General features: G+C 40.6%; 2 protein-coding genes and 1 long non-coding RNA gene across 5 annotated transcripts; 1 reads left to right on the top strand and 2 right to left on the bottom strand.

The window, feature by feature from the left end:
- Positions 1–6: 6 nt before the first annotated feature.
- thumpd2 (THUMP domain containing 2) lies at positions 7–3,238 on the bottom strand (the record flags this gene model as incomplete). Its single annotated transcript, XM_017037015.2, has 11 exons — positions 3,090–3,238; positions 2,567–2,705; positions 2,053–2,445; positions 1,833–1,954; positions 1,570–1,647; positions 1,286–1,338; positions 1,007–1,094; positions 839–910; positions 621–735; positions 130–250; positions 7–37 (listed from the first exon to the last, which is right to left on the bottom strand). Coding segments are annotated over exons 1-11 (1,335 nt in total), but the record flags the coding sequence as incomplete, so codon positions are not given.
- LOC112487811 (uncharacterized) lies at positions 3,156–9,672 on the top strand. Of its 3 annotated transcripts, none has more exons than XM_025060671.1 (8): positions 3,223–3,291; positions 6,549–6,621; positions 6,799–7,049; positions 7,735–7,929; positions 8,204–8,370; positions 8,561–8,692; positions 8,906–9,073; positions 9,154–9,672. In XM_025060671.1, exons 3-8 carry the CDS (start codon positions 6,864–6,866, stop codon positions 9,182–9,184), a joined length of 879 nt encoding a protein of 292 aa, XP_024916439.1. In that variant the 5' UTR covers positions 3,223–3,291; positions 6,549–6,621; positions 6,799–6,863; the 3' UTR covers positions 9,185–9,672. The 3 variants fall into 3 exon arrangements, with proteins under 3 accessions (XP_024916438.1, XP_024916439.1, XP_024916437.1); XM_025060669.1 differs by having other exon boundaries at positions 8,201–8,370; XM_025060670.1 differs by lacking the exon at positions 6,549–6,621 and having other exon boundaries at positions 3,156–3,291; positions 8,201–8,370.
- On the bottom strand, positions 4,210–7,736 carry LOC112487812 (uncharacterized). Its single transcript, XR_003051262.1, has 4 exons — positions 7,480–7,736; positions 7,159–7,286; positions 6,858–7,040; positions 4,210–4,510 (listed from the first exon to the last, which is right to left on the bottom strand). It is a non-coding gene; the product is annotated as an uncharacterized LOC112487812 (long non-coding RNA).
- Positions 9,673–16,833: the final 7,161 nt, after the last annotated feature.

Below are 16,833 nucleotides of genomic sequence, written 5' to 3'. Positions count from 1 at the left end.
GAGGAGGAGGACCAACGAGCCACCAACACGGAGGATCCTTGGCAAAAAAAAAAAAGAAGTAACAAATACAGTTGTGACAGAACAGAACTTTTTTAGAAAAAGAACGGAGAAGCTCGCTGTCGAACAAACCTCTCCATCTCAGTCAGAATAACTGGCAGGTTGGCAGCCATGTTTGCTTTGGAGCCAAACTTCCTGCCAAACGGGAGGTCACAGATCACAGCATCTACACTGGAGCTGGGCAGAGGCAGCGCTACACACACACACACAAAGACAGATGCAGTGAGAACAGGAGATTCCACTGTGATTTACACACTGTCTGTGACTCTTCACCAAAAGCTATTTAAAAAAAATCCAAGTGCAGTCATGAGAGACTTTTTAATCTACTGCATATTTATAAAATGGCAACGTGTGACACAAAGCCCACCAAGAATTTGGGTAACTGAGAAAAATGACACAACCTAAGCTGGGATTTGGATCATTCAGGTGGCAGCAGTCCAACCCACTGCACCACTGTAGTCTTATCTAAATTAACCTGTTGACGTTCTAACCTTATTAAACTACAAAAGTCGGGCAAGAAGATTTCTATCAAAAATGTCTGAAGGACAAAAAAGTTTTCTTACTCATGGATGAAGCTTTCAGCAGGTGAATCCTGGGAACCACACCTGCAAACTCTACGTTGCCGTTGGCCCTCTGCAGCTGTCCATCATCAATGTCCACGCCCAGGAAACAGACCTCCTGAAGATCCAATCAGAGACGATGAATTTACCATGAATGACTTCTTACAGCAACAACTAACGATGGATTTAGAACTGGATTCTCTCCATCGTTCTGGTCTGACCTCATGTTCCTGCGCTGCTTCTATCAAGATGGTTCCTACTCCACACATGGGGTCAACAACACAGGAACCAGGCTGCCAAACAGAAGTCATGACATTAATGCATGTTTGGATGAAGCTGTCAGACACGACCTGCTGCCGTTCAGACATTTCTTTTTTATTTTAAACTACCTGTATCTGAGCCAGTGAAGCCATCACCCAGGCCACTGTAGACCTGAGTCCTGTGGTTTTGATGTAGCTCCTGTTGGCCAAAGGTGACCTGAGGGACAAAGGATGGGAATCATAACTGCAGCTCAAATTATGAGGGACAAAGGATGGGAATCATAACTACAGGTCGAGTTAGCCGTGCTTCAAACAGAACAGAAAATTGTTCCAATAACAAATGACATCTTCATATCAGTAGTATATCATAGTACAGAAATAGACAGAGAACGGTGTAGTTTCATTTACTTAGTCAGAGGAATCCCCAGCAGACAGTGGTCCTCACTTATAGAAACATGAACCTGAAGTCAGAAAGGGAAAGAACCAAGAATAATAAGATCACAACAGGTTTAAGCCACAAACACAAAGCCACAAACACAGATGAAAGATAGTATTTAACATCACAACAGGTTTAAGCCACAAACACATATGAAAGATAGGATTTAAATGTATTTATTAAGATGACTTTACAGCTGCGTTAAAGCTGTAGTATCAAAACTTCAGAATCAGAATTGACTTTAACAAACGTTTACCTCCAGCTGTGGGTTCTTCAGATCAACCTTCCAGCCCAACAGTCGGCTTAAACCCAGGCCAATCACCTTCCCCACCTCCTGGAAACATGCCATCGTTCCACAGTGAGAAAACTGAAACTCCAACTTTCAAGTGTTCCTCAAATTAAGTTACAGTAAAACAGATCACTCCCCGTGATAGAAGCACAGTGTCATTACTGAGTCTCACAATTCACAGGCCAACATAAACATATCAGAAATACTAGAGAGAAAAATACTTCCTGCACCTGTGTACTGCTGAAGTAGTGAGACACAGGTCCAGTACATTTGCAGCTGATCCTGAAAGACACGGAGACTTCTTTGGTCCTGCTGAGCTGGAGGTGAGGGTCTCCTCTGTCAGCCGTCTTCACTTGAGAACAAACAGCCATAAAACCAAAAATAAAATATCAAAAAATGTAGAGCCTTGATGGACAGTGATGTTGAAAATAAATTAAAAACTCTTTTCACCATTGATGTTAGTCTCCACAGTGCTGTCCTTATCCAAATCACCTATCTTCATCTTTTTACCCCAATCCTCGACTCCATCTCCACATCTTTTCTCCAACACCATCCCTCTTTTTCTCCTCTGTTCCAGAGTTTCTCCTTCTTCACCTCTGCTGATCCTCCTGCTCTCACTTTTCTCCCCCTCCTCTCCCGCAATCCACTCCTCATCTATCCGTTCTTTACGCCTTCTCCCCTCCTCGTCCTCCTCCTCTCTAACGCCTCTCCCAACACACTGCTGGTTGTCAGTACTTTTCCTCTCCGCTACTTCCCCCTGCAGGCGGCTCCATGTCAGTACAGCTTCGGTCCACAGACTGCGGTCTCCCAGCAGTTTTGACTGCAGGACAGAAGCTACCTTTGCTGTCAGAATGTCAGAGCAAATATTAGTCAAACCATATACTGAGTGAAAATGTTATATTTTATGTAAATAACATGCATTTGGATGAACACAGAAATGAAATATAAATGGTCTTATTATTACCTGGGCTGATATGTGACGAGAGTTTCAGCGGAGGGTCGTGTTTTACCAGAAGGAAAAGTCTCTCTGCAGATTTGAGCTCAGTAACTTTGTAAAATGGTGAAGTTGAGCTGAACAACACTTTACCGGACATCCGGGACACCTGGACAAACATATTATCACACTTCATATCACAATAATAACTTGTTTTCACCTGTTTTTCCGTCTGTCTGTCAATTCAACCATCCATGTACACGTTCATCCATCCGTCCGTTTCTGTCTTCACTATTCATATGAATTAAAGTCAGATATCAGACTATTTCTTACACCAATTTTCTATAACTTAAAAAAAAACTATTTTATTAGCTTTTTTCACGTCGATGCTCTTTAAACTTTGACAAAAACACTATCAGTAGTCACTTCTAAACTCAAAAATGTTTCGCTTTTAAATTATGTATAAATGCTGCGGTCATTATCAACATTAAATACATATTTAATACCATTAATACATTTTTCTGAGCTTTAACGTTCACATGAAATCACTCACATCTGTTGCCGACAGTCTCTTCGTCACTTCCTGTATTACAAAGGGCTCCATTCCATTTCCGGCAGTGCAGTAGTACCGAACGCGGCCGGACTCCATACCTTTGACGTTCACTTTATTTAACATTTAACTGGTAACAAACACTCGGCGTTGCTTCGTCTCGACTCTTTCCATACCGAGCGGTTTGTTTACACCGGAAACGGAAGTAGGTCTTCTTCTTCTTTCTCATTTATGTTGGCGATTAGCAAATATAAAAATTGCACAATCGGAATAACTTTGTAATTCACTTTTTTTTTCTAGAGTTAACCACATTTTATGTTTAAAACACAACACAAACAAGATAACGTAAAAAAAGTCCTGGAGAATTGTTGTCTAAATGGCAAATTTTGACCAGCAGGGGTCTCTGTAGGATAACGTCTCGGACTACTACATGTGCAAAGACAGAAGGCTAAATCAGTCCCTGTGGTCATTATTGAATTAATGTATGGAAATTTAAAATGATTTAGTTAATTTACCGCTGTTGTTTTCTTAGATTATTTATTTCTAAAGGAAAAAACAAATGGTGGTTTTAAGACTTAAGCCTCTCAGATCAATCGCCACTAAAACAAAGAAACCCTGATGTTACTTGAGGCAGTGAGATGAATGATGATTAGACTCCCTCCATCCGAGGACAGCTAAATTAAATTTAACTTGGATTTATGGGCCTTACCTGGCCGCCTTCAGACTTAATTCCGGCTGTAGGTCTTTCCTTTGTCACTCTGGTTCGCTTTAAAAGTTCAGCCCAGGACTTCTTCTCGCAGGCCTATACCGCCGGAGGTGTTCATGTAGAAAGAAGACATTAATACTGCTTTCAACAGCTGCCATTTGCGGTAATTAGTCCCAGTGCAGCTAAGTGAACACAGCAGCTCCGCAGAATGAATGGCGTCTGGTAGTTCAGCCGTGTGATGATGAATCACTGAACTTTACCTTGTTTTTATGCTTCCCTGCGAATGGTAAAACAAATGGATGGAGGAGAAAAAAAAACAAGAAGGAAAGAAATGGAACAAAGAAAAAAAAAAAAACAAGAAAGAAAGAAATGGAACAAAGAAAAAAGGACAAGACAAACAGTGACTTTGTTTGGAAAAAAAAAAAAGGACAAGACAAACAGTGATTTTGTTTTGCTGCAGCTTTGACTACAGTCTCAGAAAACATCAGCTTTAGTTTTTTTAATCTACTGCTAAAAGACTATGATTCCAGCAGCACAGCTGGAATCACTGACTAATCGTGATTAAACCACCATATTGGTGGTGAAACGTGAATCAAATCCAATTTAACAAAATCAAATTTCTTCCCTTGAATTCTTCTTCGTCTAACCACCGTCTCCGCAGCTCGTCGTTTCCTCTCTGGGTCTTTTTGTCCTCGTTTTCTCCTGCTCTTTATCTTCACTATCACAGAGAGACAGAACACAAAATGAGAGAAAAATCAAATCAAATCACTTTAGCGTATGGGCACTTCCATGCTTGATGACTATATATGTTGTTGACGTGAGCACATTTAAATATTTACTGCTCTCTCAGGAGTGTCTGGTGTTTAACTTCAGTGGATAGAAAAAAAAGAGAGAGAGAGAGAGAGACATCATTTCCCAGCAGCAGTAAACATGGCTGCATCAGAGTGACAGAATCCATCAAAATCAACACTAAGCCGAGTGAGTAGAGCAGCAGGCGGGTGTGAGTGGAGTTGGATGTATATGGGAGGAGGCAGGAAATGAGGACAGGTCTGTGTGTGTGTGTGTTTTCTTGTGTGCTCTCCATTACTTAATGGTTAGTGCAGCGTCACATCAGTGGCCACAAGAAAACAGGATATTTATTTATTGATTTATTTTAATAAAACTGTGGGTCGTGGCACATTAGTGTGCCGTCAGAGGTCACCAGGTGGACCGTGGAAAAATTATTCAATCTTATCATCAATGTGACCAAACAGGTCATACAGTGGTTTATTAATATCTTTAGTCACTTTGGATCCAGCAAACATTTTAACGAAACAATAATGACAGACCAACAATAATTGCACCAGAGAAGTGTGTTTAAAGCACCACCTACAGGGTAAAGCTACAGGCTTCATATGTGAGTAATCTGTGAGACAGTGTAGTTGTTTTTTTGAGTACCACTTGTTTTGTTTTTTTGACTGAATTATCCAGATTCACTCTCAGCCCAGCTGCTATTCCCCATTTCCTAAATTTGACTGCCCTCCTGATGTGATACATCTGTTCGCTCCTCTGTGTGATGGATGTGAGAGTGAATCACATTTCATTTCTTGTTAAAAAAAAAGCCAGTTTTCAGTTTTTTTTTCACTCTCTTTGTTGTGCTGCAGTTAATCTCCAGCCCGTTCCCTCTCATCTGCTAAAGTGCTGCGTCTCTTACGATTCTGAAGATGTGCTGTAAGTCATTTGTGCTGCAGCCAAGGGAGCACTAAAAGAGATGGACAGCGTAGATCATCAGCGGGGCTAAACGGTGGGGTAGCGGTTAGCTCTGTCGCCTCGCAAAGTAAAGGTATGTAAACAATATGTTTACATACCATAGGTAGAGAATACCACTCAGATGGTGTTCACACACTTAAAAAAATTATTTGAAAAAAATTATACTATGTAGTTTACTTTTAATTTACATGTAGTTCCAGGTCTTAGCTGTTCCAGGATCATACACAAACACAGCGAGACCTTGTCCCAGTTAACAACCAATACGTCTCACACTACATTAAATCCCTAATGCCCCTCGCCCCATATTATATCGAGTTAAAAAAAAAGTCTGCAGCATGGCTCCACGGCCGCGGCTACTGTTCCATTAATCTAAATAAAGACTGAAAGCCCTTGACCCATTTATTCAGCGTCTGACACTTCATTAACAGTTACTGTAGGAGCCTGACTTCATGTCAAGGACCTCTGGTTTTTACTAAAACTGCATAAGCACATCAAGTAGCATCAGCATCAGAGTTCCTCAACTTATTCCACGTTAAAATCATGCACTTAAAATGCTTGAAAAGACATTTACTGACAAGGTTTTACTGACTTCTAAATAGTTTTTGGTTAAGCCTGAAAGATGTGAGGAAAACTTGTTCACTTTTTGGACAATATAAAAACATTCTCCACTATTTTTTAGGTAATTGAGTATTTTTTAGCTTTTAGTTAATTATTAACATTTAATAGTGTTTAAGCTAAGAGCTACAGGTTCTGGGTGTTCACCACTTGGCCCCCAAACCCCAGGTTGGGTTGCCTCAGAAATTCACTCACCAAAATCACTGTTCAATATAAAAGTGATAAATACTACAATAATAATATTTATTATTGGACTATTTGGCCTTGATAACATGAGTCATGCTCTTCGAGGCATTTAAAACCTATAGTTCATACTTTCTACCGCTAGAGGGCGGTGTAGGTTCACTGCAGAGCTGTGTTCAGCTACCGTATCGTCTTTGTTCGTTCTTTAGCGCAGGAGGCGGAGACAAGACAGGAAGAGAAATAAATTGCAGGCTGCAGTATCAAGACTTTTACAGAGTATTTGTAAGTATTTGTTAGATATGGGTACTACTGCTTTTAGTTAATTCATTTTATACTAGAATGTTAGATTTGATATAGAGAAAGACTGGGCTGAATGTTTTTATGCTGAAAGTGGTTTACATTTTTTTCTGATAATTTCTATTTAAATTATATTTTTCTTTCTGTTTCTTACCTTCACAGATTATACTTCAAAGTCAGAAGTACTTCACACCGTGACACTATCGTATATATATGCCAACCTCAACATGGGCCAGTTGTTCTCATCAGATGAAGACTACACTCAGGCTCAGGACGCCGTTGGCTCCATCCTCTACGACGCCATGTTGGAAGCCGGTGCTGTTCCTGACCTCGGGGTCGTCCACCCTCTCCTCTCGGCCAATCAGGATGGGAGTTCAGATTCTCAAGCCCGCCTTCAGGAACAACTGAAACAGGTCAAAGTCAAAATATATGTCCTGACACTCAGCACCGTTTTTCCTCGACACAGCTGCACATAAGACTTCAGATGTGAGTTAAAAACAAACAAAAAAGAAAACACCTCACATCAAAGTGTGGTTTATTGTCAGTGTTTGTGGTCTCAGCTGCTGTCAGATCTGGTGGACGTAGAAAAGCAGCCTGAAATCCTAACAGCCTCAGTCCCTGTAACACTTTCCTCCCTCGCCTTTTTCTTCCTGTTTGTAAATGAAGCTGTGTAAATATGCAGGCAGAACGGCTTTGATAACTGTGCACGGCAGACTTTAAAGTCAGAGCGTGACAGTGTGCATCAGTGATTATGTTGGAGGGAAAAAAATAAATAAATAAAAATGGAGAAGCAGCACAAAGTGGTCCAGACCAAAAAAAGTGGACTCTGCTCATTGATTTTACCTTGAAGTCGGTTCAGTCGTGACCTGCAGATGGAGACAAATTGGACGGAAAAGAAAAATGTTGTTGCCTTGAGACTGTGAAGATGAAGCCTGAGACGTGCACCTAGCACATGCACACATAAAATGGTGACAGGTCAATACAAACACAGGCGGCAGAGAACCTTGTTGTGATGACAGGATTATGATTTGAATTTATGGAGAGGAAAACATAAATGAATCTGCTTGACTTGCTGTTTTAACTTGTTTTCGTCCTCAGATGCAGCGTGACCTTGGGAACAGGGCGCCCTCCTACATAAAAGATCTGATTGGCCGATTGACAACCTTCTCAGATGAGCCACAGGTGGCGGGGCTGGTGGGACTGATGATCACGTTGGTGGTGGACATGGTTTACACATCGTCCAGGCCTTCAACGGGCGCGAAAGGAAAGGTGTCGTCGTCGTCGTCCAGTCAGGTGAAACGTCTGCAGAAAATAATGAGTCGATGCCGTTAGGAGTGAAATTTAACAACAACAGGTCAGGTCAAAGGTCACATCAAGGTTGTTGTTTCTTAGAAATATAAAATTAGAAATTATTGTATCAGGCAAACAGACCCGATACTTTTGACTGTCAGTAAAAAAAACAAAACAAACAAACAAAAAACAGTGAGACATGGATGGAAATGTGAGGGGTTTTTTTTTTTCAATAAAAATGTAATCCTAACACAGTGTCACTCCTGGCCTCCAGCAGATTGTGTTGGAGCTCCAGGAGGTGATGGAGGAGTACCTGAAGCGCTGCAGAATCAACCTGAGTCAGAGAAAGAGGCTGATGGAGGATTCGGTCCGACTGGAGGGCATGATCAGCCTCATCCTCACCCAGCTGAAGGCCTGTATGCTGAGGGGAGACTGTGACTCCAGGTCAGTCAGCTCCAAACACTCTGACAAATGCTGGTTTTTATGTTTTATAAATCAAACAACCTGCAGGAACTCTTTGGAACCCCCTAGTGGTCACCACTTCACCTGCCCCACCTGGGGGGGGGGGGGGGGGGGGGGGGGGGGGGGTTAATGTCACGGTGGGTGACTGTGTCTTGGTGCTCTGGTCCTCCAGGTCTCTGAGGCACTGGGCCAGTGGAGCGGTGTTTCACACTCAGATGTTAGTTCACCTGGACGAGCCCCTGGTGGCGAGAGAAGCACTGCAGCAGTACAAGGAAGACCTGTCAGAGATTATAGCTGCTTACAGGTGAGACAACGGTCTGTTTCCCCGAACACAGTAAAGGCTCCAGTCTTTTTCTTTCACTACATTCTTATAATAAATATTAAAACCAAACAGTAAAAAATGTGTTTGAATAAAAGATACATGACATCGAGCAAGAGTCAATAATTGCTTAAAGTTAACAAAAATAACTCTGATGAAGCTAAAGGAGAATTAATCCAACCTCGTTCTCTGATGCAGGAGTTTTAAGTCCTCCACGGTTCAGGTGATGAAATGTCGGAGCGGGTTCGCAGCGTCACGTGATTCCTACGGTGAGATTCCAGAGGACGGAGCCATGACAGGTCTAACTGTGACGGACAGTGCACCAAGAAAGAGACTGACTCTGTCCCACCTTGGAGACAGAGACAGGTAGACGTTTATTCAAATATAAAAAAAATGATCCTGTAAATCTAATGGTGGAATTCAATAACAAAATCTGAATTTAACAGGAAAAAGAACAACAGTACCAGGAACAGATGACACCTCCGTGTCCACGAACATCAACCTGGACCTGATCACCTCGGATCAATACGCCCAGGCATATCTAGAATATTTCTTCTCTGAGAAAGGACCCGTGGCAGAGCTGCAGAAACATTTTGAGGACGAAAACATCAATCTGCAAAAGTTAATTTCTCAACCAGTGAGTATGGAGGAGAGAGGTGGAAGAACTGCACTGGGAATAAACGTCCAAGAGCTGAGAGAGGAACAGGACCAGAGGGGGGCGACAGGGAGAGGAGGGGAGACGGCGGGAGTTGACGTACAAGATGAGAGTTTGAAACTGAGCATCACAGAGACACAGCCACAGGAGAGGAGTCAGTCTGAGTGACGCAGGTGGGAAACTGTGGAAATCTGCCACCAACATGAAAACACCTCAAAATGACTGGGCATCGAACCAGTGACCTGGTGATTTTCCACTTGTCCTCGTCCACCATGCAGTCCTCAATAAATATTTATTTCTGTCAAATAAACTTCTCTTTGTCCCTGCACTTTTTCCAGGTGCTTCAGTGAAAACTAAAACCCTTTTCCAACAAAAATAATTAACATTATTAATGTGTTAATCTTCTGAAGCCACAGCCTGGAATCGAACCCCTGACATTCTAACACTATCGGCTCCTGCAGCTGTACAGAATACATCACTGGTCACATCCTCTGAGTAAGGGGGGTGTACAGAATACATCACTGGTCACATCCCCTGAGTGAGTGAAAAAAAAATACTGATTTGACTCATTTAGACGTTCTCTCTACAACTAAATTATTTCTGACGACGTGCGTCAGCAGGTCTGTAGAACCTGTCACCATGGTAAAGCAGGTCACCATGGTAACAGCACAACAGATACTTCTAATTTTTTTTTTTACTTCTACACTCAAAGAGTCGACATAGGTTTGTAAATGTGAGCCACAACCGAAGAAAACAAACGAACAAAAAGAGAATCCACTTTGACCAGTGATGGCAGTGTTTCTGTTCTGCTGTGGAAAGGTCACGAGCACATCACTCTGGCCTCCACCTGTACATCCACCTCTCCCTCCTACTCCTCCTCCTACTCCTACTAACATGGAAAAAAAGGGGACAAAATGAGTGACATTCACAAGAGGGCTGGTACTTTGTGTGGAGTGTTTCTCACTGGGAACCGTTGAAAGGACACTTTTCTCCCTGGGTGGGCTGCGGTGGATTCAGCAGGTGGGTGAGCAGCACAGGAAGTAGCTCTCAAGTGACATCGCTGCCGGCTCTGTGTGAATGTCAGACCCGAGTGTGTGTGTGTGTGTGTGTGTGTGTAGATGTCTGTACTGTATGTAGGTAGGTGTGCTAACATAGGTGTGTGTGTGTGTGTGAAACAGGCGGAAGAAGAGTGGGAGAGAGAGTGTGTTTGCTTTACTAAATACATCAGAGCCTGTCGAAGAAATAGGATTGTTGAAAAGGTAAATATATCAATTAATTTATATATATGTACATATACATACATATATAAATATACATACTGTACATATATTTACACATACATATATACATATACACATATACTCATGTATACATATATACACATATACATACATACATACATATATATATATATATATATATATATATATATATACACACACACTAGATTAAATCTAGGGTAAGGATTAGGATTGGCATCATATTTGGTAATGTTGAGGTTACAGCGAAGGACAGGAACATGCGTTATGGTTATATGAAGTACTTACAGGAAGCAAAAACCTGGGTGTGTGTGTGTGTGTGTGCCAATGCTGTTGGCATTGAAAGCGGTGCTGCATTAGGCCAAAATCCTCAGAGTAACTTGACATCATCACGACGCCCACAGCCTCTCATCAGGGAACAGTCAATGACACAGAATAACCTACTGTTGACTGACTGTGTGTGTGTGTGTGTGTGTGTGTGTGGGAGGCAGTTGAAGGGAGGTGACTTTGATTTTCAACTTCTGCCAAGAAAGTGCTTGGAGACAAACGAGAAAGAGAGAGAGAATTTGGGCTGAAAGAGCAACAGAGAAGAAAGAAACAAGTGGATGGAGGTGGAGGGTGGAGAGAGAGTCTGGAGGAGCAGGGACTGGAGGCAGGGGGCGTGGGGGGGAGGAAGGGAGGGGCAGGAGAATAAGTGGGAGAAAAGACGCACTTGTGCTCCAACCTGGAGGTTAGAACCGCTCGTCTGTCCTCCACCTCTGCCTGCCCTCGGTTCATGCTCTGGTATTTACCTGACATTTAATTTTAACGTGTTTCATGTGTGTGGAACATACGCTCCGACATGACATTTAGAACACACTGATGAAAACACACGTGTGCACCTAATGCATTTCCACCTGTTACATCATATGGAAAAAAAAATACCAACTCAAACCTTGAACCGAGACGAAAATCAAATGCTACGGAAATTGAACAAAATGCAGGAACACAAACTCATTCAAACAGTTAATCTACACACAGCAAAAAACTAATAAGAGTAAATAAGAAGTGGGGCAAGTTTCCCATCAGCCCACGTGCAGTGAAAACCGACTCCTTATCTTTTTCATGAAGTCACTTCCCTCCCTCACCTTCCTCCTTCTTCATCTTTCTGCTTAGTAAAAGAAGCTAAATCTGAGACGTCAGTGTTCGACAGAGACAAAGGCATCATATCTGCATCAACGGGGAGAGATGTGTCAAAACACAGACACTAAGGAACCAATGACAAGTGCACTCAGATGAAGGTTGTTGTACAGCCCAAGATGTGACAAGACAGAAAAGAATAAAACTCCTTTCAGTCGAGGTTTTGTTTCCCTTGTTTTTTAGAATCTGGGCAACATGAAAAGGACTCTACCTTTGGACTACTGCTGCAAGGAAACATCGAAACACTGAAATATCGAAATATTTAATTTAATTAAATATCAGTTTAAATTAAAATTTAATTTTAATTTAAACTGATATATTACTATATAATTTAGATTTTTTTTATCCCCAGTTCCCAGTCCAATATTCCTGGTGTTGGTTCATTTTCTTTTTCTTTTCTTTCTTCTCTAGTGATTCCAAATGTAGATCCCTCTGTTCCAGTGTTAGGAACTGATGTTCAGATGGAACAGAGTCTGAGACCAGGATCACACTGGGACTACAAATACATATGGGAAAGAAAAAAAAACCTCAATATGTCATCGTGCCTTTAGGACTGCAGTACATTCAATATATATCGTATCACAGCCCTCACATCGTGATGCGTATCGTAGAATCGCCAGATTCTTGCCAACACACACCTCTACTTCGGACAAGTTGACCCTTTGAACAGACCAGTTTCTGAACTGTGTATTATATACTCTGTCTGAGTCGTACGGTGATAGAGTCGTCAGTGCTCTTAGAGGAGCTCCTTAGGACAGTTTGAATCAGCTTCCTAACAGATAGTAGATTTAACGACTCCATTAGTCAAACATTTAATTTAATGTTCTTTGCTGAGGTTTTCCTTTGAGCACAAATGAATAATGTATCTCTCCTGAGTGCTGTTGGACAGAGGGGAGGTGGATACACGTGTTAAACACATAATGTCTCCATCACAAGACAGACATTTGGAACAGACGCAATTAATCAGCAGCCACTGGCGGTGTCACCGCCACACAATGGCACAAACAGCCGCTTAATGAAATGTCAGCCATTCAGACAAATGTCACTTTATACCAAAAAAACACCCGCGGTTTTTGGGGGAGAAAATGGATGTTTGTTAAGAACGTTAGGACCAAGATTAAAAGGATTTACTTTAGTTGATTTTAAAAAGATTATTTTATTCACCTTAATAAATGTAGCACCAGGGAAAACCCAGCTTTATGGGTAACAACAACACATCTTTGTTGGGATGAATTCTGGACCATTTTCTTTTAGCCATTGTCGTTTAATTTGTTATTTTTCAGTACTTGTTTAAATACCATAACATTATTTTCTGATTTTAACTTATCTGTAAATAAAACCCAATTATGAAGAAAATTTTTATTTTTATTTTTTACGGGCTCCGTAACGGACCAACACAAACATTATTTCTACTTTGTACTTTGACAAGTTCAAGTTTTGTCAACTTTTAAAATGCAATTTTACGTATTTAATGTATTTCATAAGAGCTGGTTTTTGGCTAACCAAATACTAAGCTAGTTATCTTTTGACAAATTTACTCTTGTCTACTTTATAAAGAAAGTATTTAAGTATGTTTACATTCACCAGTGGAGAACCTAGGCCTTCAGTGTCGTCCTGCCTAAACAAATCCACATCCTAAAGACGCCATTATGTCACGAAAAAAAACCGTTATTAATATGCAGAAAATTAGTATAACTAGCTGCTAAATCCTAGCCACCGTTTGTAACCATAATGCCGCTATTATTAAAACCACAAAACCACGGAGCACAAATTCGACGACAGCTTCGACATAATGTACATCAAAAAGCAACAATAATAACATAATAAAATTACAATTATTATTATTAAGAAGACAAATCGCAGTTTACTCACCAAACCTTCTGATTAAGCTGTACACAAACTCCATCCTCTCTTTTCTTTCCCGAAGATTCAAGGTTCAATCCGCCCTGTTGTACAGATTATCGTTCTTACATCAAGTCCTTTTCCTTTTCGACATCCATGATTAAAGTCCAGTCTTTCTGTCGAACCGATGGAATAAGTTTTAATTAACTTTAGGCTAAAAAAATGTCCGCTCGACAGAAGCAACAGAGGCAGAAAAAAAAACTTTTTGAGCGGGCAAGTCGCTAGGACCGTCTGTGCTTGGACCATCCAATCAAATCACTCAAATCGCCAACGTAACTGTTGGCAAGATGGTCTTGATATGTCAATTTGATGCTGATTGGTTGCTCCCGGCGTCCCCTCACTACTGATTCTGGAGGCCTTAGGGCAGATTTGCTTTTACCTGGCAACACCTGAGGCGGAAATATGATTGGCTTAAAAAAAAAAAAAGATTATAAATCGAGTAAACGTGACTGCAGGCAGCGAAACCAAGAGAAAAGCTGAGAACGAGGATGAATAATGAAAACAGACTACTACTATATTATCTTATAAATATTAATGATAAATATATTGGAAAAATAAGTCACTGATTCTCATTCTGTTTGTGGCAGGAGAGAAGGCCTTCAAGGAACTCGACTGACATTTACATACAGTAGACTCCATTTATGGGAACTTTAAAACAAACTTTATTATTTCTTTGCGATGTTCAATCTTTTACTCAAAAATGCATCCCTTGTATGGGATTGTCACACACACTTGCTTGTTTTTGTGTGTTGTAAAACACTGCAAATTGACATACTGTATCATTCCCTCGCCACCATAACACTTACTATCACAAATAAAAGCTAAATATTTCGACCCCTCCACACACACACACACATAGATGAGAAGACACTCATCATCTCTGAAACACGGTATCCCAAACTTTATTTTATTGGTTTTTATCAGAAGTACCATGTACCATGGAGAGCAGTCACAGTTAGTGGCAACACATACATACAACTTACCTCCTATCAATTGGTGATCAACCAAAATCAATTAAAGAAACAGAGGAAAAAATAAAAGAAATAATTAACATAGTCACACACATACAGAAAAAACAGTGGCTAGAATTTTTCAACATTAACAATGTTGGTTATTAGATAAAAATAAAATAAAAACCGCACCAAATCATAATGATAAATAGGAAGTTAACCAACTACCACATCGCACAAGAGCAAAAAGAATAATTAAAAAGAACAAAACAAACAGGAAAAAACAGAGGTGGAAAGAGATGAAAAAATGTGGCCAAAAAAAAAGGGTTAAATAAAAATATTTTGTCCTTTCTGACTCACTTAAATAGGTATAAATTTGGTGTCCAGAATATGGGCCACATCTGAGTCAAATCTAAATAGCCACTCTGTTTTGGGTGGAAATTGACCAAAACAGATTTATTGGCCGTATCATCCTGTTTTGGGTGGAAATTGACCAAAACATTTAATTTATTGGCCGTATCATTTTGTTTAGGCCGTATGATAGATATTCCATGTGACACGTCATGTTGGTCTGGCCTATGTTTCTCAGAGTGTTTGTTTTTTTGTGGTCTGGGTCAGAATAATTAGTCAGTTCCACGTGTCATACCTGTAGTGTGGGCCACATTTAGAAAAAAAAAATTTGTCTGGTCCATTAAATTACAGGAGCAGATATGGCTGAGAAATGGCCTTAATCTGGCAACCACTGTGGGCCACATTGTTGTGGCCCAATGTGTGGTGTCCAAGATGGTGCCAACATTGCTAGAACAGCTCCAGCTTTGATTTAGGTCTTGCTAAAAATGTGGCCCACACCAGGTTTCCAAAACGTGGAAACAAACCTGACAGTTGGAGCCAGACTCAAAGACACGGAGTGTCTTCAAAGGGGACAAAACAAAGATGTGACGGTGGAAAGTTCTGGAAGGACAGACGACATAAACCAACCTGAGGCGATGACAAAGAGAGAGAAGAACAAAGAGTGAGCAGCGGAGAGAAAAGTCCAGAAAGAAGCTCTGAGACAAAACCACAACTTTCTCCAAAAAGGCAATATATGTCATTCTTGAGTGTAGTGAGTGTTTCCACTTCCTTTAAATAAATATGTAGAATTCACCCTTTACTGTTGTCCTGGAGGTCCACGTGGGCCACCTCACTGATAACACTGTACAGTATATACACAATAGAACTAATATCATCATCATCATCATCATTATAATCAATACTATTATTATAATTATTATCATCTTCTTCTTTCATTGACAAAATAACCTTTAGATGTAAATACAATTATTCTTCCCCCTCTGTCAGAGAATACAGCCACGGTATTAGAAGTAGCAAGCAGTGTCTTTTTTTTTTTTTTTTTTTGTACAATTAACCCATGCAACTCCCGTATATAATATTTATTCAAGATACATTGACTCCTTTAAGTTCTCATTCTTCATTCAATAACAGATGAAGCAGTGTCTTGTAAAAAACAAAAACAAACAAAAAACAAATGAAACAAAAACCTTAGTAATTAATTAATCAAGTGCAAGTTACTCAAAAACATAAGAAATCATTGTCTTCATTAAGTTAGAAATAAAAAGGTACTGCTGTTAAGGTCTACGGACAATCAAAACGAAAGAAAAAACCTGAATCTGTACAACATTCAAACCTTTTTTTTTGTCAACTCCAGGGGAATGGGATACGATTCTCTAATAATTATATACAGACGTGTTTTCATTCATGCACAGTATCAACAAGTAGCACATCGACATTCCCAAAATGTGGAAAAACATGGCAGAGGGAGACGGAGGAGGAAAGGGGAGTGGTCGTTTTGGGGAAGAGAGAAGGAACAGAACACACGTAGAGGGTGGAGGCGTCAGGCTGGACAGAAAGTGTTGCAGGATTACACTGTGGCTCAACACGTGGTTCACCTAAAGTTTGGACTATTCTGGCGTTCACCTGGTACTTTTGGTGGACTAGTCCACACCTGGTACCCAGGATGCGGGTGACATTCTTCAAGACCTACATTGGAACATTGAAATTTGTCTTTGGGCCACAGTTTTCGAGTTTTCTGGTTGGTCCAGTTTGATTTGTTGTTTTTTTTGTAGCACAGTTTAAGGTGTCATGTTATTATTATAGACTTCGATTTCTGGTGTTAATAAATCA

The sequence above is a fragment of the Cynoglossus semilaevis genome, chromosome 12 (assembly GCF_000523025.1).
Source record: "Cynoglossus semilaevis isolate Cse_v1.0 chromosome 12, Cse_v1.0, whole genome shotgun sequence".
NCBI lineage: Eukaryota > Metazoa > Chordata > Actinopteri > Pleuronectiformes > Cynoglossidae > Cynoglossus > Cynoglossus semilaevis.
This window is presented reverse-complemented; position numbering and strand designations above follow the sequence as displayed.